The sequence below is a fragment of the Eriocheir sinensis genome, chromosome 26 (assembly GCF_024679095.1).
Source record: "Eriocheir sinensis breed Jianghai 21 chromosome 26, ASM2467909v1, whole genome shotgun sequence".
Taxonomy (NCBI): domain Eukaryota; kingdom Metazoa; phylum Arthropoda; class Malacostraca; order Decapoda; family Varunidae; genus Eriocheir; species Eriocheir sinensis.
The window spans coordinates 1,410,748-1,432,899 of NC_066534.1; the positions used below are offsets into that span (position 1 = coordinate 1,410,748).

A 22,152-nucleotide genomic window follows, 5' to 3' on the forward strand; every position below is an offset into this window, starting at 1 on the left:
GGGTGAGGCAGGAAACATCAAAGGTGGGGCAGAAAACATCAAGGGTGAGGCAGAAAACATCAAGGGTGGGGCAGAAAACATCAAGGGTGAGGCAGAAAACATCAAGGGTGGGGCTGAAAACATCAAAGGTGGGGCAGAAAACATCAAAGGTGGGGCAGAAAACATCAAAGGTGGGGCAGAAAACATCAAGGGTGGGGCTGAAAACATCAAGGGTGGGGCTGAAAACATCAAGGGTGAGGCAGAAAACATCAAGGGTGAGGCAGAAAACATCAAGGGTGGGGCAGAAAACATCAAGGGTGGGGCAGAAAACATCAAGGGTGGGGCAGAAAACATCAAGGGTGGGGCAGAAAACATCAAGGGTGGGGCAGAAAACATCAAAGGTGGGGCAGAAAACATCAAGGGTGGGGCAGAAAACATCAAGGGTGGGGCTGAAAACATCAAGGGTGAGGCAGAAAACATCAAGGGTGAGGCAGAAAACATCAAGGGTGAGGCAGAAAACATCAAGGGTGGGGCAGAAAACATCAAGGGTGGGGCAGAAAACATCAAGGGTGAGGCAGAAAACATCAAGGGTGAGGCAGAAAACATCAAGGGTGAGGCAGAAAACATCAAGGGTGAGGCAGAAAACATCAAGGGTGAGGCAGAAAACATCAAGGGTGAGGCAGAAAACATCAAGGGTGGGGCTGAAAACATCAAGGGTGAGGCAGAAAACATCAAGGGTGAGAACTATGGGCCGGTCTTACAGTCACCCGTTTTCGTTCGCTAGCCAGCGAACGAAAGCCTTTCGCGCGCGATCGGGTCTTAGGCTGCCCGCACACGAGCAACTTTTTATTGTGAGTTGTCACAACCAAAAAATTGTCAAATATAGAACACACACATCGCTATGGTAGCCCGCACATGGACAACTTTTCCTGAGGCGACAACAAAAAATTGAGAGGGAGTTGCGCTCGGGTCAATTTCTCGGACAACACAACTATTGTTGGCAACTGTGGCCGGCGATAGAAAACGTTATTTTAAATGTGAGCCCGCACACGAGCAACTTTTCGTTGTCGCCACCACCCAGCCTGCTGCTGCCTTGCCCCTTCACTGTCTTTCAGATTTCAGTGGTGAGAGGAAGTGGTAGCTATCATGTCTGTAATAAAAGAGGTATTTGACTGCGAAACACTCATAACAGAGGTAGAGAAGAGACCACCTCTTTATGATTTCCAGCTGAAGGAATACAGCGATAAGAATATAAAAGAGAAGTTGTGGCGTGAGGTGTGTGAGGCTGTGGTGAGCGATTGGAATATTCTCTCCCCTGAGGATAAAAAAGAAAAAGGTAAGAAACATATTGTATTTGAAAGGAAAATATCTATCATGTGGTTCACTTTTATAGCGGTGACCTTTACATTTTGTTATACTGCCATGAAACTGCTCCTTGGGGACTAGTAAAGTATGATGCAAAGTGATCTCGTACTGTTTTTCCTTTCATGTTACATCTGGTGCCAACACGATCAATGTCATTCATTGACATTCATACAATGTTTCTTCAAAGTTGACACCCTCATGTTTTTTTACGTAGTTGTGTAAAATACAGCATGCCTTAACTATGACATCACAAAACTCAGGTTTGACATCCAGAGGTCTATGGAAAATTCTCCATGTGTTTGCCATGATACCAAACGTGCATTCAACTGAGCGCCTTGCTCGTGACAAACGATAGTTGAAAACACGTTGTTGACCTGTCAGATTTTTGTTTGGATATGGCCGTAGAACATTCTCAGTCAAAGCAAATGCCTCATCACTGACAATAACGTATGGCATGCAAGTTCTACTGTTGTCATTTGGTAGTGGGCATGGGTTTGGAAGCTTGTTCCCAGAATCTAATTTTTTACATAAATTAGATTTTTTAAACACATTTGAATCACTGGATTTTCCAGCAGCTCCAACATCAATAGCTGTAAATGAACACCCACTGTCAACTAACGCCATGAGTACAATTGAGAAAAACTGCTTGTAATTATAGAAACTAGAACCACAATTATCTGGATTCTTGATGCGGACGTGTTTCCCATCAAGAGCACCAATGCAGTTTGGGAATTGTGTGTTAGCATAGAAATCCTTTGCGACTTGGAGCCAGTCACTTCCACTTTTCTCAGGCATGTAGATGTTCTGCAGGCTTTTCCAGAGTGCTTCACATGTTTCGTAGACAATTTGACGAATTGTTGATTCACCAAGCCGGTACTCAAAGTGAAGCGAAACGAAGCTGTTCCCCGTTGCTAGGTATCTGCAAAAAAATGTAATTAAAAAAATTCATTAAATATTCCAACGAGTATACCTGTATATAACGGGATGGGGGGTTAAATATATTGTAATTATTATTTACTTCCGTCAATTGGGTAATGTAATTGTCATTTATTTATTTATCTACTTTGATAATTAAGTTCCACTTAGTATGTACTAGGGAGGCGGTGGCCTAGTGGATAAGGTGGTGAGCTTGGGATCGGACTGATGTCGACGCATGGGTTCGAATCCCCACCAGTGCTACCTTGAAACTTTGTGTCATTTGCCGAGTGGCTTAAAATCACCTACATGTCACCCTGACACCCGAGTTCTAGTTGCATAGCAATAAAGATGAGCTTTGGGGGGGTAACATGGGCCTTTCAGGTGCCACTATAAAACCCGCGCCCGCACCACTAACGGGCCTGCCTCTGAGCAACACCGAAGAGGCAGAATATGCCTACGGTGCATATGGGCTAACACGTAAAAAAAAAAAAAAAAAAAAAAAAAAAAAAATGTAATACGTCCTTCATTAATTTCAGGAAACCAGCTACAGCGAAGATGGAAAAATCTCCGGGAATGCTTCAGGAGGGCGTTAAAGGATCAAAAAGGCAGGTCAGGAGATGGTGCCGCAAAGAAAAGGAAGTATGTTTACTTTGATCAGCTCCTATTCCTTGCACCAACTTTTAACGAGCGAGAAACCACAGGTAACTACTCAGCACCGGAGGGTAATGATGAGGAGGAAGAACGTGAACAAGGCGACACATCAAGTAATTCTGCAAACGTAAATAACGCACAAAGACCACATAAACCAAGAAAAATCCAAGGAGCTTCCAACAACAGATATGAAGAAGAACTACTTGAAATATTAAGAGGAAAGACTAAAGAAAATTGTGATGAGGATACAGCCTTTGTAATGTCACTACTTCCGAAGTTTAAAAAGTTCAATGATGAGCAAAGATTTGAAGCACAGATAGAAATAATGAAAGTGATGAGAAGAGTACAGGTGATGACACAGATTCCATCTACTGCTTATCATGGCAATACGCCCTCTACAAGCACTTGTCAACCGTACGTTGCTGTACCAGGTATGTCTCTGAGCACCCAAAGATATCTGCCTACAAGTGGTATGCATCACATGCATCAGCACCAGATACGTGAAGGTCACCACTCAACTCAAGAATTTGTACATACTCCTGGATACCTTCACAACCAACCTTATCAACCTCAGCTACATCATTCGCAAGAAAATCGCGAATTTCAACAGTCGGCATCAAATATCACCACCACAGCTTCGTCACCAGCATCAGAATATTCTTTGAACTCAGGTGACACCGACCTATTAGAACTGTCATAATAAGACCATTATAATTTTCACACATGATTAGTGCTCAGTGTGTAATGGATTAAATATTATGTATTTTCTCGTTCATGTATTCCAATTTATTCTGGTGTTCACTGATAACTAATATCATTAGTTTATCTAAATATAAAAAGAATTAAAAGTTTTTTTTCAGATTTCTATTGTTGAATCTTTCATTGATTTTGTTGAAGTTGAGTGTTTTTTTTATTGTGCTCAATATATAAGGAAATACATTTTCTTTTATTCACAAAGTATTGGTTACATCTGAAAGCAATTCAACCATATCTACAGCGATGTGTAGTATAGAAATAGTGATGTATTTTTCTTTTCTGAAAATGGAACATATTTTCTTCATTTCCCTGTAGTGCTATTTCAAGAAGAAACATTAATTATGTCAATAAATTACATGTAATACGAATAAACATTTTCCTTATTTATCCTTACCTTAATGTTACAGCCAGCCTTTCCTCTACTGGCACACACTTCCTCATGTTGGTGTCCTGGTGTGCTATAAGGGGCCCAGTTAATGTGATTAGATGACCAAAGGTTTCCTGTGACATCCTAAAGTAATTAAAAAATTTATCAGGGTGCCCTTTTAGGTCCTCAAACAATGTGTGGAATGCTCCACGTAGTAATCGCTGACTGACTATGGGGTGTACCCAGTGATTTCTTGGCTTCTTTTTTCGTCTCCTCCTGAGCAGGAGTGCACAGGTTACTGCTACCTCCACGGCATCCATGATGAGACTAAAAAAAAAGTGGCACTCAGTCAACATGAATTCTATTATGAAATATTAAGAATATATAAGACAGCCACCCAAAAAACATTCAAGGTATAATGGAACTATTCATAGTAGTTGGTCCCAGGCAGAGGGGGAGAAAAAACAAAAACTATAGAAATACACCCATCACGGGTGGTCACCAGTTTATTTTGAATATATTTTTATGTAGTAATCAGTACGACTGTTTGTGTTATGAATAACTAGATACGAAGTGATAGGCTACTGTCTTACAGTGAAAGGTAACTATTTTAGCTCTGATTGATTCAGACGGCATTAGGGTACTAATTATTAGGTTTGCTTAGTTCCGTGGAATCATAGTATATAATTCTCAATCTATTAAGTCGCCATATTTTATTTTAGCAGCAATAGGTTATTATCCTGAGCAGTGATAGGTTACTATCCTGATGTTGAGCTGCAGCTCTAGGATAGTGTCATTTGCCCTGACAGCTACTTCACAGCAAGTTTCCACAGCAATAAGATGATTTTTCTCATTTATTTAAAATACTGACTACAATATTAATTTCTGAATAATTTATGGGAATGGCAGTTAAGGAGATTTTTTTATATTTTCTTGAAATAGCTGTGTTGTTCTTCTGTAAATATTTTGCTCCATTGTTCTCGTCGTTGTATTCTGGTGCGACAGTTATTTCCATACGATAAAGCATCATAGGTTACCCCAAAAATTGAAGGCAGTCTCTGAAATATACCACTCAGGTCAGGCCAAAATCTTCAGGTAGGTTATGTAGGATTGTGCAGGATAGGTTCGGCTCGGCCCCCTTCCTATCTTTAAGTTTAAAAAAAATAAAGCTGGGGGCAAATGCTATAGCTGCATTAGCATTACAATTTGTTCTTCCATTCATCACTCTGTCCCTCAGTCACTGTTATAGTGTACTTGTTTAAATTTTCCAGCATGTTTTTCTCAGTTCTCTTGTTTTCTGCACACCCAACATTTATTTATTTTCATCCTAATTTCAACATGACAGCATTTTTTTTTAATAATACTTTATGTACATATATGTCTCTCCCACAGGATGTGGAATTCTTCCGAGTCTTAAGATGCTTGTCACAGTGAAATACCTGGTCACAAGCAATTTCCTCTTCACCATAGCTGACTGCATATAAATTGTTGTCATCAGGTAGCAGGGCTATTGGAGATGTCAACTGATATACCTGGTACACTTTCTACATATAATTTCTCTATCCGAGGAAGCACACCATGTGTCCAAAAAAGTTTATGATGTTGCTGGTATGGCAGGAGTTACAAAGAGTGTCAGGGTCAAGGTTAGACTACACCTAGGATCAGTCCGCTCATTCTCAGTAGTGATGTACAGGCTGACGGATGAGGTCAGGCAGCAGTCTCCATGGACCATGATATTTGTGGATGACATTGTGATATTTAGTGAAGGCAGGGAAGAAACTGAAAATGAACTAGAGAGGTGGAGGTATGCACTGTATAAGAGGGATGAAAATCAGCAGGAGCAAGACTGAATACATGTGAGTGAGCCCTACGGAAATGGTACAGTGAGGTTTCAGTGAGTGGAGTTGGCAAAGGTTGATAAGTTCAAATACTAGGGCTTAACAGAACAAAGCAATGGAACGTGTGCTACAGAAAGGAAGAAAAGAGTACCGTACAGGCCAGGTGGAATAGAGGGAGAATGGTGACACGATCATCCGATATTTCTGCTCCAGGACAAAGCCCTGGGGCTGTCCTGTGGTGACTGTGTCCATTTATAGCATCAAAGAGCAGTCAAGTTACAGATATCATAAAAAACCTTTTGCTGTAAGAAAATCTTTATTTGGTAATAAATTTACCTGTATTTTCAACATGGAAAAATAAATTATTAAACTGTGTAATCCTTTTTTTCATCACACGTACTAAGGCTAAATAAAGCTATATTATCAATAAAATATTAATATGTAATGATAAATTCTTTACCCCATGCTATATTATTTAATAAAGGTAAAGTTGGGGGCATATGCTTTAGCGGCATGTGGCCTCATTGCTCATCTCCATCTTATTGGCCCTAGAGCTGGTTGTTGGTAAGAACTAATTATCCTGGGACATGGCTAGTGTGACAGGAGAGTTACCAGTTTATTTTCCCCAGGTTATCCCAAATATCCATTTCTTTGAGTGAAGAAACAATTCCCCCTGCTTTATTTCTTAGTATTTTTAGATTAATAGTACTCAAAACCATTATAATTTGAAGAAAATATACAAATAAGTAATTCAATAGAATAAAGAAAACTAACTAATCTAAGAAAACCTAACATAACCGTACCAGAACTGTCAGTGCACTGGACAGTCAGGGCGGCGGCTGCAGTGGTTAAGTTTGGTTAGGTTATGTCTGTTTGGTTGAGGCAGCAGTCTCCATGGACCATGATATTTATGGGTGACATTGTGATGTGTAGTGAAGGCAGGAAAGAAACTCACTCATGAAGTACTCTGCAAACTTCTGACGGATGTTTGTTGCCTACAAGCCTCCTCGTTGATTCTGGCGTTCTGCATCACAGTCTTGAAAGCCTGCCACAGAGAGAGTGTCTTCAAACGCGTAGCCGTCTCTTTCTCTGACAAAATTGTGAAGTACATAACATGCTTGAATATTTTTTGTCGCCAAGTCCAAAGAAACATTCAGTGGCCGATGGAAAATCCTCCATTTGTTTAATAAAATTCCAAATGTGCACTCCACAAACCTTCTTGTTCTGGTTAAACGGTAGTTGAATACGCGTTTTGGGAAACTTAGCATTTTTCCTCCAAAAGGACGCATGAGATTAGGGTGCAGACTGAAAGATTCATCACCGACGAGGACGTAAGGCACCTTAACTTCTCGATCATTTGGCAGATGTCTTGCTTCAGGGGGCTTCAGTTTTCCATTGAGAATTGACTTCCAAAATGTTGAGTTAGAGAATATTGTAGGGTCACTGTCTTTGCCATAAGAGCCAATATCAACATACACAAACTTGTACTGACTGTCAGCTACTGCCATCAAAACGAGAGAGAAGTGAACCGCTGTGCTGTGGTTTGATTACTCGAACATGTTTCCTGTCAACACTACCGAAGCAGTTGGGGGAATTTGCCCTTTCTTCAAACTTATCAGCAATCTCTTTCAGTTTTTCCGTCGTAGGTTAAGGGATGCATTTATTATTGAGGACAGTCCAGATGCTGGTACAAACACTCCGGACGATATCAGATATAGTAGAGATTCCAATTCTGTAGGTGTAGAACAGATCTGTGAAGGTGCTTCCACTGGCAAGATACCTGAGGAGGGAAAAAATAACGTACATAAATAAGTAAATAAATAAATAAGCAATTGATGCAGTGCAGTTATATAGACTTCCTCTAACGGTACTACTCTTAATTTGTTTCAGGTAAGCTGATAATAAATAAGTGGAAAAATGTCAAGGATCAGTACATCAAATCGGTCAAGAAGAGGAAAGGGAAGAGTGGCTCAGCAGCAAAGACTGTGAAGAACTATATCTTCCATGAACAGCTTTCTTTCTTAAAGGTAAATATGGACATGAGGGAAACAGAGTCAAGCTTTGAAGTTGATTCTGAAAATCTCCGGAGGACTTGATGAAGAAAGAGAAGACAGCGATGTTCTGGAGAAAGCCAGCGAGGTTGGTGAAGCTAGTGCAACAAAAATGTCTGTTAGGAATGCTCCAAAGAAAAAGAAAGTTGACATTGAGAGAGAAATCCTGGAACATTTAGCAGCAGAAGAAAACCATCATATTTCCTTTTTTAAAGGACTTCTTCCCTCGAAGGATTTACTGATGATGAGATTTTGCAGTTCCAGTCTGGTGTTATTGGTCTGATCCAGAACCTTAAAAGACCTGTTCACTTCAAGTTCATGATTTACCACAGAATCAAACCTACATTCTGCCACAGCGGGCCCCCTACACTTCACACCCTCCACCCTATTGGAACAATCCGTCATCAAGTGGACTACAAAGAACTGAACACAGCTCACCATATATGCATGGGTCACATGTTCAACCGCCGCCTACATGTAGTACTTCAGTTTCACCAGTATCTTCTGAGGTGTCAGAGCTTGGTTCCCCATGTGATGCAAACTTTGCATATAAATACACTACTTTGCCTTGAACTACTTTGTACCTTATGAGTTACGTGACATTTAATAATGTATTCACTTAAGTGAGTAATTGTGCCAAGTTCTTCATTACTTTCTTGAAATCGTTTGTATTACATTTTTTAAGGAGACATTACTTATCTAACTGTCACTGTGTTGTGATTATAATGCAGAACATTTACTAAATATTAAATGAAAAGGATGTTAGCGATGTTTGTGTCCATCCTCTTGCTGCAGATGATGATAATAATAATGAAGGTGATGGTGAAGGTAGAAGCATTGGTTGTGGTACTGTGAAAAAAGTGAAGTCATGATTATACTGATCATGAATTACTGTATGTATCTTCAATCATTTTGAAAATGGAATTTATTAATTGACATAAATGATAATATATTATAAACGTAAGCCTTACCTTAAGGCAACAGAGAGACGTTCAACAGGCTTGATTGAGTCCCTCATTTTAGAGTCCTGCCGAAGGAGGTGGTCATGCAGCTTGTGAAGCAGTTCGTCAAAGGTTGTGATGGACATCCTGAAGTAGTTGAAAAACTTCATATTATCCTGTCTCAGTTCATGGAAAAGTGTGTTGAATGCTCCAGTCTTGCTCCTTTCAGCAATCAAGGGATGAATCCATAATCTCCTTCTATGTCTCTTCTTCTTTCGCAAATGCAATAGGTAGAGGAGACGAAGGCGATCACGGTCCATGATTAGTGCGTGCAGAACACAAACTGGTGAGCCAGATGACGAGGCCCGTGGGTGGCAGGTGGTTTTCACCCGCGCCGTCTGAAAAGGTACGCGGAAGCGGGTGTGTCCGCGCTTAAACGCGGACGCGGGCAGTGCCCGCGCCGTCTGAAAGAAGCCTAAATCTTTGAGTGTAAGACGGGCGCCTGGCTCTCGTACGCCAGCCAACAAACCTGGTGCGCGTTTTCGTTTTGCCGCTCCCGAAAGGACTGTAAGACCGGCCCACAGCCTCTGTGGCGCGTCTCGGAGTCGCGTAGCGGCCGGCATGTTAGGCCGCCCCAAGGTCCTCTCGGCGCTCCCCACCAAGCGGCCGGGCCCGTCCACTGAGCCCCGTAGCGCTGTTGTCAGCTGCAGCGCCTTCTCATCCTCGCCCCAGCCCTGGGCAGCAGCTGGCATCTTGAACTGGGCCTCCCATGCCAACTTCCCGTCGTGTTCCGCTGGCTTAAGCCTCCCTGAGCGCCGGGAGGCCGAGGGGCCACAGCGGGGAGCGGGCGGACCACGTGGGCTACAAGCCGACCAGCATGGCGGAGAGGGAGGCGGTGAGAGGCAACGAGGCAGGGTTAATGGGTCCGACTCCAGCACCAGCTGGACCCAAGGGAGCGGCTTCAACGGCTCCCCAGCCTCCACCGGCTCCGCCACGACGCCACCAGGCTTCAGGGGCCCTTGCCAGGGGCCCCACGCGAAGCCCCGCCAGTCCGCCACCCGTGCACCCGCCTCCAGCCCACGTGACGCTTCTTGTTCCTCTCCGCACCACGTTGCCACCTCTCGCTGCTGCCATGGGAGAGCGGACTACGTGACCTGCGAGCCGGCTGGCATGGAGGAGAGGGAGGGGGCGAGGGAGGCAACGAGGCGGGGGCTCCCCAACCTCCTGCGGCAGCTACTGGTTCCGCCACGACGCTACCAGGCTCCAGGAGTCCTTGCCAGGGGCCCCAGATAGGCCCCTGCAGGACCGCCGCCCCGGCGCTTCCTGCCAGAACTGAGCCTTCTTCCTCCACGTGCGACGGTGCCACCTCTCGCAGCTGCCTCTCCGCCTCCCTCAGGCCTCGGACCTCGCCTTCCTGGGTCCGCACCTCCTCCAGCCGTTCACTCCTCGCGCTGTCGCGGCCCTGGTCGGTGTACTGCTGGGTTTCCACCTTCAGCGACGAGAAACAGCTCTGGAGGACCTCGGCAAGATGGCGAGCCTGCTCGTCTGCCCTCTGAGCCTGCTCGCGTGCCCTCTCTTCTGCCCTCTGAGCCTGCTCGCGTGCCCTCTCGTCTGCCCTCTGTTCTGCCCTCTTTGTTCTCTGATCCAATTCCTGCCTCAGACTGGCCAGCATGGCAGCGAACAATTCCATCTGGCCCGGCTTCACCTCACCCACGTCAGCCTCGGCCTTGCCCGTCTCCTCACCCTCACGGCGACCACTGGGGCAGTGCTCTCACTTTTGTCAGATGGGAATACCTTGAAATTTTTCCAAAATTACCTTGAATGCAACAAAATTACCTTGATATTAAATTTTTCATATATACTTAATAAATTACAGTAAAAAGGGGAAAAGCATTGAAAATTTTCAAATAATCCTTTCATATAGTACCTATATTTTCTAAGTAGCCATGACACTCGGCGCGCTTCACTGTTCACTTATATCCTCACTCCTTGACCAGGCAGTACATTATACAATTAAGGATACATGTGGAGGTAGCACCAGGAAACTAGAAAGATACAATGGTAGGGGACAAGTGATAAAAAAATAATAAATAAATAAGGCCTTGATCTCGAGGTATATATACTCTTTGCCAACTCAACATCTGCTTATAATTCAATTACATATCCTTAGCAATACAAAAAGCGCAAAATCTGACTGTGAATGAGTGACAAGATTAATATGCAATGGTTTTCTAATACATTTTACATGACTGATTGATTGATTGTTTATTGTTGCAAGTAAACAACAAAGGAGAAGGGATCGGAGCATGCCATTCAAACTATATAAATTTTGGCAAAAAAGAGAAAAGAAAAGAAAGGAAGAGGAGATGTAAAGAAATTTGGAAACTCAAAAGACCCAGACCGAGAAAGACAGACCCAGAAAAAGTTACATGAGGGAGTGCCGTTATAAAGGCAAGACTCCCGACCACCGACAACCAGTGTTGCCAAATTAGCGGTTTTCCCGCTAAATCTAGAGGTTTTGTTTGAAATCTAGCGGGAAAAATCTTAAAATTGACAGGAGTAACTGGCGGATTTTTAACTCCAATCTAGCGGCAAATTTTTATGGTTTCACCTATAATCTGGCGGATTTTTCATGCCATCCTAGCGGATTTGTAAATTTTGAGTTGGCAACACTGCCGACAACTCAACTCAGGATGAAGTGCTTAACAAAGTGACGCAGTACTGAAAAGTGTAAGTGAAAAAGAAGAAAAGAGGAACGAAAGGAGGATACAAAGCGTCACAGGTCAAAAGAAGAAGAAGAAGACATGAGAAGGACGGAAGTGGACAGGAAGGAAAATTACGTCGGCGGCCCACCACGTGTTCGCCTGAGTCCTCTCCAACATGGCAGAACGCGGTAAGTTGGGCGACTCGTTGTGTCATTAGGATCAGTATGAGTTGAGGGTGGCTGGCTGAGGCGGTGGTGCAGTGTGATGAGGGTGCAGGAGAGCATGGCTGGCCTCGGTAAAGCCCCGTTCACACTGTGCCGACTCTGGGCCACGACAACCCAGCGACTTTTCCATTTGACAAGTTGGGTCCCACGGTCCAAGAAGGGGGGAAGGTTTTATTGGGGTCTTGGTGTCTTGCCGACTGTCTGGGACTGGGACAAGACCTCTTTCAAGACATGCCCGACCCTTTCACATCAACACCCACACGCCGCCGCCGCGAGAGGACGTGCCTGCTCTCTCTCAACACATTTGAACTCAGCTGGCCTGCCTCCACTTCTCTTCTACAACATTCTTGCTGAACACCGGTAGTTTGCTCAGCCCAACCGGTAACTGGCTGACATGACTGGTAAGCAGGTAACTGGCTATGGGACCCGCAGTGCCCCGGGATCGGGCCATGACCCTGGCGCAGCAGGCAGCACTGGTGGGATTGTTTCGTCACCCGGCCGTGGTGATAAACTTTTCCCTGTGGTACCTGTGGTGTAAACATTGGTGATGAGTGTGAGCATTGCCTGACCTGGACTCATGGTTCTCAAAAGTGTTCAGGCCTTCCATTCAAAGCCTTCAAGAATGTTGTAGAATTTTCCGCCCAAGGTGTATGTTATGTCTGTACTTCCTGTTGACTAGGACGTAGTCAAAAACAACCTAGTAGCAATGATCTAGCTCAACTCTTTGAAACAGTTAAAGGCTTAAGTAGTGCAGTTGCCAAGGTGTCTGATGAGATCAGAGTACTTAGATCAGGTTCAGGGCCAGCCACTCAGCTCCCGGTTCTGTTTCAATGCCTAGCCCCACAGAAATTAGGAATATCTTGCATAAGGAGGCAGTGGAAATCAGAGAAAGAGAGAAAAGAGCTGACTCTGATCATCTGTGGTTTGGGCTCAGATGTTGAATCCCACTCTCAGAAGTTTGGGGATGTGGTGTCTTTTCTTTTTGGTGTTGGGAAATCTATCGTTTTGGAGGAAATTGTGCCCATTAAGTCTGACCTATGTCGTGCTAAGATCAAGGATACTGCTGCTAGACGTGACTTGCTAGATGTGGCGAAGAGACTTAAAAATTCTAATTTTGATAAAGTGTACATCACTAGAGACATGACATTCAAACAACGGGCAGTTCTTAAAGAACGTCTGTCCTCTCGCAGGCAGGACTCTAACAGCAGTGCTCAGCCCCAAAATATGCTGCCCAAGGATGTCAGTAGTGACGGTGGTGGAGCTATTGATGGACTTATGTCCTCGGAAGGAGCCCATAGAGAAAAACTATCACCAGCAAGTAACGGCCACACTGCTGGTCTTACTGCAAAAACCTAGCTCCACCAGCGTTATCCAATATTCACATCCTTTGTTCTAAAGTTTTTAATGTTGCACTTTCCAATTTAAATAGCTTATCCAATAAAGTTTTTTATGTAAATAAGTTTTGTCATGAGGAGAATATAGCCACATTTTCAGTCTCAGAGACACGGCTGCAACCAGTTATAAAGGATTCGGTTGTTAATATTGATGGCTATTCTCTATTTCGTAATGATTATGATTCCTTTTTTCCTAAGCTTGGTGTTTGCACTTATGTCAGAAATGATATCAAGGTTTAACGACGCTGGCTCCTTTCCCAACACCTTACCTTTGTCTGCCTACGTTGGATTTGTATATCCTAACAGTTTACTGTCCTCCATCCTACACACAGGAAGACAACAGTGCCCTTATTGAATTCATATCAAATATCTGTGTCGGTAAAGAATTCATAGGTAATTATGGGTGACTTCAATCTGCCCTCCATCTCTTGGAATGATGTGGTGCCAGACCATAACGTTACTGCTTGTGACATCATGTTTCTTAACCTATTCCAAACTTTGGGTCTCCATCAGTGGGTTCTAGAACCAACTTTTATTAAGTCAGGAAACATTTTGGATTTAATCCTTACCACTGAAGATGACTGTATTCAAGATATCAATATATTTCCTCCTTTTCCTAATTGTGGCCTTGCTCTTGTTAAAATAGCATATCTCTATCAAGGAGAAGACACTCATGATAGGGTTGGTGCTCCTCTATTGGACTGGGCCAGGGGTAAATATGGTGAGATCTGCAATGCTCTTCACCACATTGATTGGGACTACGAACTAATGCATCTCTATGTTGACACTGCTAATGCCTTTTATCCAACACCCTGATCCAGTTAGCCAACCAATTCATCCCTATAAAGAGGCCTCGGAGTAAGTGTCCACCTTGGAGTAGAGATATTCCTCGTAATCTATTTAAACAACGCAGCAAACTTTGGATGGAATACAAACACTTACGACAAGCTCACGGTAGACAGTCTTACCTCACGCTACAAAAGCTATTCAAGTTTAATGAGACCAATGCTATTCTAAGGGCTTCTGTCCTAACCACTCAAATCAACTATGAGGACAGGCTCATCCAGCTCCGCTCTTTAGGCTACTTAAGGAATGTGCTCTTGAACTTGCCTACCCCATGGCTATCCTTTTCAATATGTCAATGGCCTCGGGCTCCTTTCCTCAATTGTGGAAACTTTCCCATGTATCCCCCATCTATAAGAAAGGGCCTCGTAGTGATCCCCTAAACTACAGACCCATCAGCCTCAATCCCATACCCTGCAAAACTATGGAGCGCATTATCTGCAAGTCTCTTTATGGACTCATTGAAGATCACTTATTGTTCGACAAACACCATTTTGGCTTCAGGCCAAACAGATCTGTGTCAGATCAGCTCCTACTTACTTACGACTATGTAACGTACTGGTACGACTGGGGTCACGTGGTGGAATTGATTGTATTTGATTTCGTCAAGGCGTTCGACCGTGTTCACCACCAGGTACTGGTAGACAAGTTAATCTCTATTGGGATCGCTGGGAATCTTTTACAATGGATCATCAGCTTCCTTGTTGGTTGCACCATAAGGGTCTCTGTCAATGGTTGTGTAAGTTCTCCTAAGCCCGTTCTAAGTGGTGTTCCGCAAGGCTCCGTTCTTGGACCACTCCTGTTTCTTATCTTCATTAACCACACTTGTTCTCAACTCCAATGTGAGTACAAAATGTTTGCGGATGATCTTAAACTTTACCTCCATTTAGCTCCTTTATCTAATTCTGATCAAGCCTCACATGAAATGCAAAATAGTATTGATATGCTGTCAGCCACCGCCTTCTCCTGGGGGCTTAGATTCTCCTCTAACAAATGTGTCCACCTCCTCTTTGCTAGACTACACCATGTGATGATAGACAATCTTCACACAGTTGATGGTTCACCAATCAACCGCTGTTCTACACACAAAGACCTTGGTGTGATTGTAGACAACAAATTGAAGTTTCACCAACATATCAGAAGTACTGTTACAAAGGCTGGAGGTGTTGTAACAAACCTGCTGAGGTCCACTGTCTGCCGCTCAGCTAAGTTCCTGTCCTCCCTGTATATCTCTGAGGCTAGACCTATTCTAGATCTTGCTTCCCCTGTGTGGAACTCGGTTTATCAGGGAGATCTGAAATTGTTGGAATCCGTGCAACGTAGGTGGACCAAACACTTTGATGGGCTAAATGATCTCTCGTATGCTGATAGACTGGCCAGACTTAACCTTTTTTCAGTCAAAGGTAGAATGCTTTAGACAAGACATGATCTACTGCTACAAAATATTCCATGGTCTATTCAACCTTCTGATGTTTTCACACTGTCCCCACCAGTGGGCACTAGAGGCCACCAATTCAAGATCCTGATGCAGCACACAGAAATGGAAGCTCGTGGGCGATTTTTCTCTTGTCGGGTGATTCAGCGTTGGAACTCCTTGCCCTCTGATGTGGTTAATGCTCCAAGCCTGTCAACTTTTAAGTCTAAGCTACAACTACTTTTGAGTGCTGAACTCTCCTCCTTTTAATTACCCTTTGCTAACTGTACCTTCTATAACTTTCAGTTCTACTGTTCAAGTCTGTCATTACGTAAAGCTGAAGTTTATTTTAATTGGAAGACACACTCAACCAGTCACATGTGGCTTGCTAAGCAGTCCTAAGAAGTGATACTAAGCATCACAGGTCAAAAGAAGAAGTGGTCTGTGTGAGCAGTGGCCGGGGGATTCTGCTGGAGCTGCCCTGTTGCCTGTTGCAGTTTCCCTATATTCTTTTGTTCTTAATAGTCTATATTTGACTCAACATCAACCAACCGTGTTACACAATCATGCATGTCATTGTTGAAGGTATATTATCCAGTAAATAGAGAAAATGCAACATACAGGTCAGGCACCAATTACTGAGAGGGGTTGGCTACATGTTTTTAGGGAGAGAAATGGCTGTGGAGTGGTGGAGATGGCTTGATCACCAGAGATGAAAAAAAAGGCTTACAGGAGTGGAATAAATAATACAAGATAACTCCGGTAAGAGAGAGAGAGAGAGAGAGAGAGAGAGAGAGAGAGAGATTGAAAATGAGGGGAAATATCAATGAGAATGAGAATTAAAGAATAAAAATGAGAATGAGGGAGACTCGTTATGAGAGAAAGAATGAGAAAGGAAGAATGTGAGAGAGAGAGAGAGAGAGAGAGATGATACAGAACGCCCAACCTCGAGGAAGCTGATTTAGTGAGAGAGGAGATGTGAAGTTTCCAGTTAAGATTTTGAGTTAAGGATAGACCGAGGATATTTAGTGTTGAAGAAGGTGACAGCTGAGTGTTGTCGAAGAATAGAGGATAGGTGTTTGGAAGATTGTGTCGGGTTGATAGGTGGAGAAATTGAGTTTTTGAGGCATTGAAGGACACCAGGTTCCTTCTACCCCTTTACTCTGTCTCCCAGAACTCTCCAAAAAATACTTCTTTTTTTTTCCGCTTCAAGTCTTGCATTCTTCCTTTCCTTTGCCTCTGCTAGAAGTTCATTCCATCTCTTCAATTTCTTCTTCATTTTTCTTTTCTTTTTTATATATTTTTCTTACATCCTTCTATTTCCCTTAACCCGAAAGCAACGACGGGAATGATTTCGTTACGTTTGGAGTAAGTGGATGGCATGTTAAGACCGTAGACCTGATCAACTCACCGCCGGGTGCTACGGGATCGTCACGCAGATTATAAGTGGTATTTGGCATCTCAAGTTACTCTCTTTGTCAGCAAGGGGTGACGCGTTGATGCGTGCTGATTATTTCTTCCATTTCTCTCAATCATTGGTCAGTATTTTGCTTCAGTTAATTTGTCGTAGTTGCCAAACCTTTGGAGAAAATAAAGGTATAAAAGCAGTAACTCATTCACATTTCTCAAGTCGCACTTAGGTTACCTATTCAAACGTAACTTTGTTGACTTTGGCATAACGTGTATTTTTACTTGTGAAGGCCGAAGTCCTTCACAAGTAAAAATACACGTTATGCAAAGTTGTATTCCATTTGATTCTACGGCGTACAGTGAACTCTGGAGCGCAATGCCGTGAGTCAGGATGATGGCAAGGATCTCAGGCGGCCACATGATGACTTTTATGAGGATGCACCTGATTTTTATTTTTTTATTTTATTTATTTTTTATTTTTTTATTTTTTATGTCGCTGCCTATTGTGCCGGTAGGCTTCTTCCCAGTGGGGCCTGATGGTCGGCCCAAGGCTTCTTCCCGGTGGGGCCTGATGGTCGGCCCAAGGCTTCTTCCCGGTGGGGCCTGATGGTCGGCCCAAGGCTTCTTCCCGGTGGGGCCTGATGGTCGGCCCAAGGCTTCTTCCCGGTGGGGCCTGATGGTCGGCCCAAGGTTTCTTCCCGGTGGGGCCTGATGGTCGGCCCAAGGTTTCTTCCCGGTGAGGCCTGATGGTCGGCCCAAGGTTTCTTCCCGGTGGGGCCTGATGGTCGCCCCAAGGCTTCTTCCCGGTTGGGCCTGAAGGTCACCCCAAGGCTTCTTCCTGGTGGGGCCTGATGGTCGCCCCAAGGCTTCTTCCCGGTGGGGCCTGATGGTCGGCCCAAGGCTTCTTCCCGGTGGGGCCTGATGGTCGGCCCAAGGCTTCTTCCCGGTGGGGCCTGATGGTCGGCCCAAGGCTTCTTCCCAGTGGGGCCTGATGGTCGGCCCAAGGCTTCTTCCCAGTGGGGCCTGATGGTCGGCCCAAGGCTTCTTCCCAGTGGGGCCTGATGGTCGGCCCAAGGCTTCTTCCCGGTGGGGCCTGATGGTCGGCCCAAGGCTTCTTCCCAGCCCAGCCCGTTCTGGTGCAGGCGAGTGTTTATAGTGGCGCCATCTTGCATTGGGTCATGCTGCCCTCCCGGAGCTCATCTTTAATCCTAGAATCTAGAGTCCGGGTTGATGGGTGGTCTTCTGGACAGCATGTGGGTAGTTTTAAGCCACTCGGCGGCGGCTGAAAAATCCCAGCTTGGTGGCACCGGCCGGGGATTGAACTCGCGTCCTCCTGAACGCGGCGCCGTCACTCTGCCGACGCAGCCACCGCCTCCGTGCTTATATAAACTACTTGATTATGAATAAATATCACTTACAAACACATGTATTTATATACACACACACACACACACACACACATATATATGTATGTGTATTATAAAAAGAGAGAGAGAGAGAGAGAGAGAGAGAGAGAGAGAGAGAGAGAGAGAGAGAGAGAGAGAGAGACTTCAATGACTTAAACTTAAATGCACAAAGGATGAGTGTGACATTTTTGTCACAATTGAAAAAAATCCATGAATATTGAAATATTTATAAAAAAAAATATCTACATGTCAACTATGCAGCAAAATGAACATGAAGAAAGTATCAGATAATTTTTTATCAGTGAGAAAATAATTCAGGCGTTGAAGGGTTAACTTAGTTGTTCTGTACAAAATTTCCTCTGTTGCCTTCTGCGATCTCAATCTCAATTTAACTGGCCTTGTTTTTCCTTCTATGTAAGGGCCCATCCTATTGATTTCTTCCACTTCCTCTTCAAGGTTTTGCAGTTCTTCATCATTTAAGTTCTTAACCCGGTGGTGGTGGTAACAGCTGGGATCATGTTTCTTAACCCTTTCCTTGCGCGCAGTGTGGACGCGACTATCCCCTCAGGCACAGTCGGGCAGCCCAATTGGGTGTCTCTTAACCTCTGTATCTCAAAAACTATTCATCACAGCTAAAAACCAAAAACACCATTGGAAAGAGGAGGTCCAGATCTATGGGAGCCAGTTATGTATGCCTCTCTTGTGAACGTACATGCACGTTCAGGGAGTGTTGAATGTTAACACTTACGTCAGTTCATGCGTGATGATTAGCCATATTGAGGGAACTGCGGACATCTCTCCTTCAGACTCTGGCAAGGAAGCATTGCCAACTGCAATATTTACAACTATTTGGTCAAAGAATCAGTCGGTGATAGGTGAAGCTATGCAAAAATGCCGCTATATTGGGCAAGAACATCCACCAGTTACTCGTCCATAGATTTGCCGCGCTGGGCTGACATGATTTTACACCAAATTTAGTGAAGAACACACTCAATTGGCAATGCTGTGTTGTGAGAATTAGTGTTGGAACACTCTCATACGCGGGAGATTTGAGTGCGGCTGGAGGTCGCAGCCGGCGTTTAGCACCACCAGCAAATACGCCTAACGCCCACTGCAAGCGTTTAGCAATGAAAGGGTTAATGGTCCCTCCAAGCAAGAAAAATGAGAAAAAATCACCCCTCACACAAACCATTTCATAATACATATCAAAGCATTTGTGATCAGATTATGTATCATCTATTTTGGGGGGTTAAAATCATGGCACAAATTTGGCCCGTCGCTGCTACATGGTAAAGCCACAAGTTTGGCCTGTCGTTGCTACACTAATAAATGCCACTTTTCCCTTCTCCTATAAATCCTTCCCCTTCTGTCTCTCCGGCATATGACCACAGATGTTGCGCCCACTAAACCAAACTTTCCAACTGTTCCCTTCTCCTATAATTCCTTCCCCTTCTGTCTCTCTCCGGCATATGACCACAGATGTTGCGCCCACTAAACCAAACTTTCCAACTGTTCCCTTTTCCTATAATTCCTTCCCCTTCTGTCTCTCTCAGGCATATGACCACAGATGTTGCGCCCACTAAACCAAACTTTCCAACTGTTCCTTCCTATAAATCCTTCCCTTCTGTCTCTCTCTGGCATATGACCACAGATGTTGCGCCCACTAAACCAAACTTTCCAACTGTTCCCTTCCTATAATTCCTTCCCTTCTGTCTCTCTCCGGCATATGACCACAGATGTTAAGCCACTAAACCAAACTTTCCAACTGTTCCCTTCTCCTATAATTCCTTCCCCTTCTGTCTCTCTCCGGCATATGACCACAGATGTTGCACCCACTAAACCAAACTTTCCAACTGTTCTCTTCTCCTATAATTCCTTCCCCTTCTGTCTGTCTCCGGCATATGACCACAGATGTTGCGCCCACTAAACCAAACTTTCCAACTGTTCCCTTCTCCTATAATTCCTTCCCCTTCTGTCTCTCTCCGGCATATGACCACAGATGTTGCGCCCACTAAACAAACCTTTCCAACTGTTCCCTTCTCCTATAATTCCTTCCCCTTCTGTCTCTCTCCGGCATATGACGACAGATGTTGCGCCCACTAAACCAAACTTTCCAACTTCTAATAAATGTGCCTCTTCTTCAGGTTTGGCCGCTGTCGGAGAGGAAAAGAGTGAAGAGAGTAGAGGCGAGGAGAAGATGAAGACCCTCGGGGAGCTTCAACAGGAACTGGACTTTCATATCAAGCCCAGCGAAGCCAAGGTGGAGGCACTCGACGCCTCACACTGGCCGCTGCTGCTCAAGGTGAGATTTTTTTTTTCCTTTTTTATTATTTTTTTTCCTTCCTTTATTTTCCTTCCATTTTTTTTTTCCTTCCTTTTTTTCCTTCCTTTTTTTCCTTCCTTTTTTTTCCTTCCTTTTTTTCCTTCCTTTTTTCCTTCCTTTTTTCCTTCCTTTTTTTTCCTTCCTTTTTTCCTTCCATTTTTTCCTTCCTTGTTTTTCCTTCTTATTTTCCTTCCTTTTTTCCTTCCTTTTTTTCCTTCCATTTTTTCTGTCCTTTTTTTCCTTCCTTTTTTTCCTTCCATTTTTTTCTTCCTTTTTTTCCTTCATTTTTTCCTTCATTTTTTCCTTCCTTTTTTTTCTTTTCCTTTTTTCCTTCCTTTATTTTCCTTCCATTTTTTTTTCCTTCCTTTTTTTCCTTCCTTTGTTTCCTTCCGTTTTTTTCTTCCTTTTTTTCCTTCATTTTTTCCTTCCTTTTTTTTTCCTTTCTTTTTTCCTTCCTTTTTTTTCTTTTCCTTTTTTCCTTCCTTTATTTTCCTTCCATTTTTTTTCCTTCCTTTTTTTCCTTCCTTTATTTTCCTTCCATTTTTTTTCCTTCCTTTTTTTCCTTCCTTTTTTCCTTCCTTTTTTTTCCTTCCTTTTTTTTCCTTCCTTTTTTCCTTCCATTTTTTCCTTCCTTGTTTTTCCTTCTTATTTTCCTTCCTTTTTTCCTTCCTTTTTTTCTTCCTTTTTTTCCTTCCATTTTTTTCTTCCTTTTTTTCCTTCATTTTTTCCTTCATTTTTTTTCCTTCATTTTTTCCTTCCTTTTTTTTCTTTTCCTTTTTTCCTTCCTTCCTTTTTTCTTTCCTTTTTTTCCTTCATTTTTTCCTTCCTTCCTATTTTCCTTCCTTTTTTTCCTTCCTTTTTTTCCTTCCTTTTTTCCTTCCTTTATTTTCCTTCCTTTTTTTTCTTTTCCTTTTTTCCTTCCTTCCTTTTTTCTTTAATTTTTTTCCTTCATTTTTTCCTTCCTTTTTTTTCTTTTCCTTTTTTCCTTCCTTCCTATTTTCCTTCCTTTTTTTCTTTCCTTTTTTTCCTTCCTTTTTTCCTTCCTTTATTTTCCTTCCTTTTTTTTCTTTTCCTTTTTTCCTTCCTTCCTATTTTCCTTCCTTTTTTTCTTTCCTTTTTTTCCTTCCTTTTTTTCCTTCCTTTTTTTCCTTCCTTTTTTTCCTTCCATTTTTTTCTTCCTTTTTTTTCTTCCATTTTTTTCCTTCCTTTTTTCCTTCCTTATTTTCCTTCCTTTTTTTCCTTCCTTATTTTCCTTCCTTTTTTTTCCTTCCTTTTTTCCTTCCTTCCTTTTTTCCATCCTTTTTTTCCTTTCTTTTTTTCCTTCATTTTTTCCTTCCTTTATTTTCCTTCCTTTTATTTTCCTTCCTTTTTTTTTCCTTCCTTTTTTTCCTTCCTTTTTTTTCCTTCCTTTTTTTCCTTCCTTTTTTTTTCCCTTCCTTTTTTTCCTTCCCATTTTTCTTCTTTTTCGTTCATGTGCGCCTCCGTAGTCTAGTGGTCAGCGCGCCTGCCTACTACTCCATGGGCCCGGGTTTGAATCCCGGCCCGGGCAGTCGGCGTGGAGGTCACC

At 43.3% G+C, this 22,152-nt stretch overlaps 1 protein-coding gene across 3 annotated transcripts in view; it reads left to right on the forward strand.

Annotated features, from left to right (window-relative positions):
* LOC127003683 (H/ACA ribonucleoprotein complex subunit DKC1-like) overlaps nucleotides 1–22,152 on the forward strand; it is an 84,684-nt gene that overhangs the window by 49,737 nt on the left and 12,795 nt on the right. For all 3 annotated transcript variants that reach the window (XM_050870608.1, XM_050870606.1, XM_050870605.1), the window contains one exon: nucleotides 20,407–20,564. In XM_050870608.1, coding sequence (XP_050726565.1) covers nucleotides 20,407–20,564 — 158 coding nt within the window. The remainder of the gene's footprint in view (nucleotides 1–20,406; nucleotides 20,565–22,152) is intronic.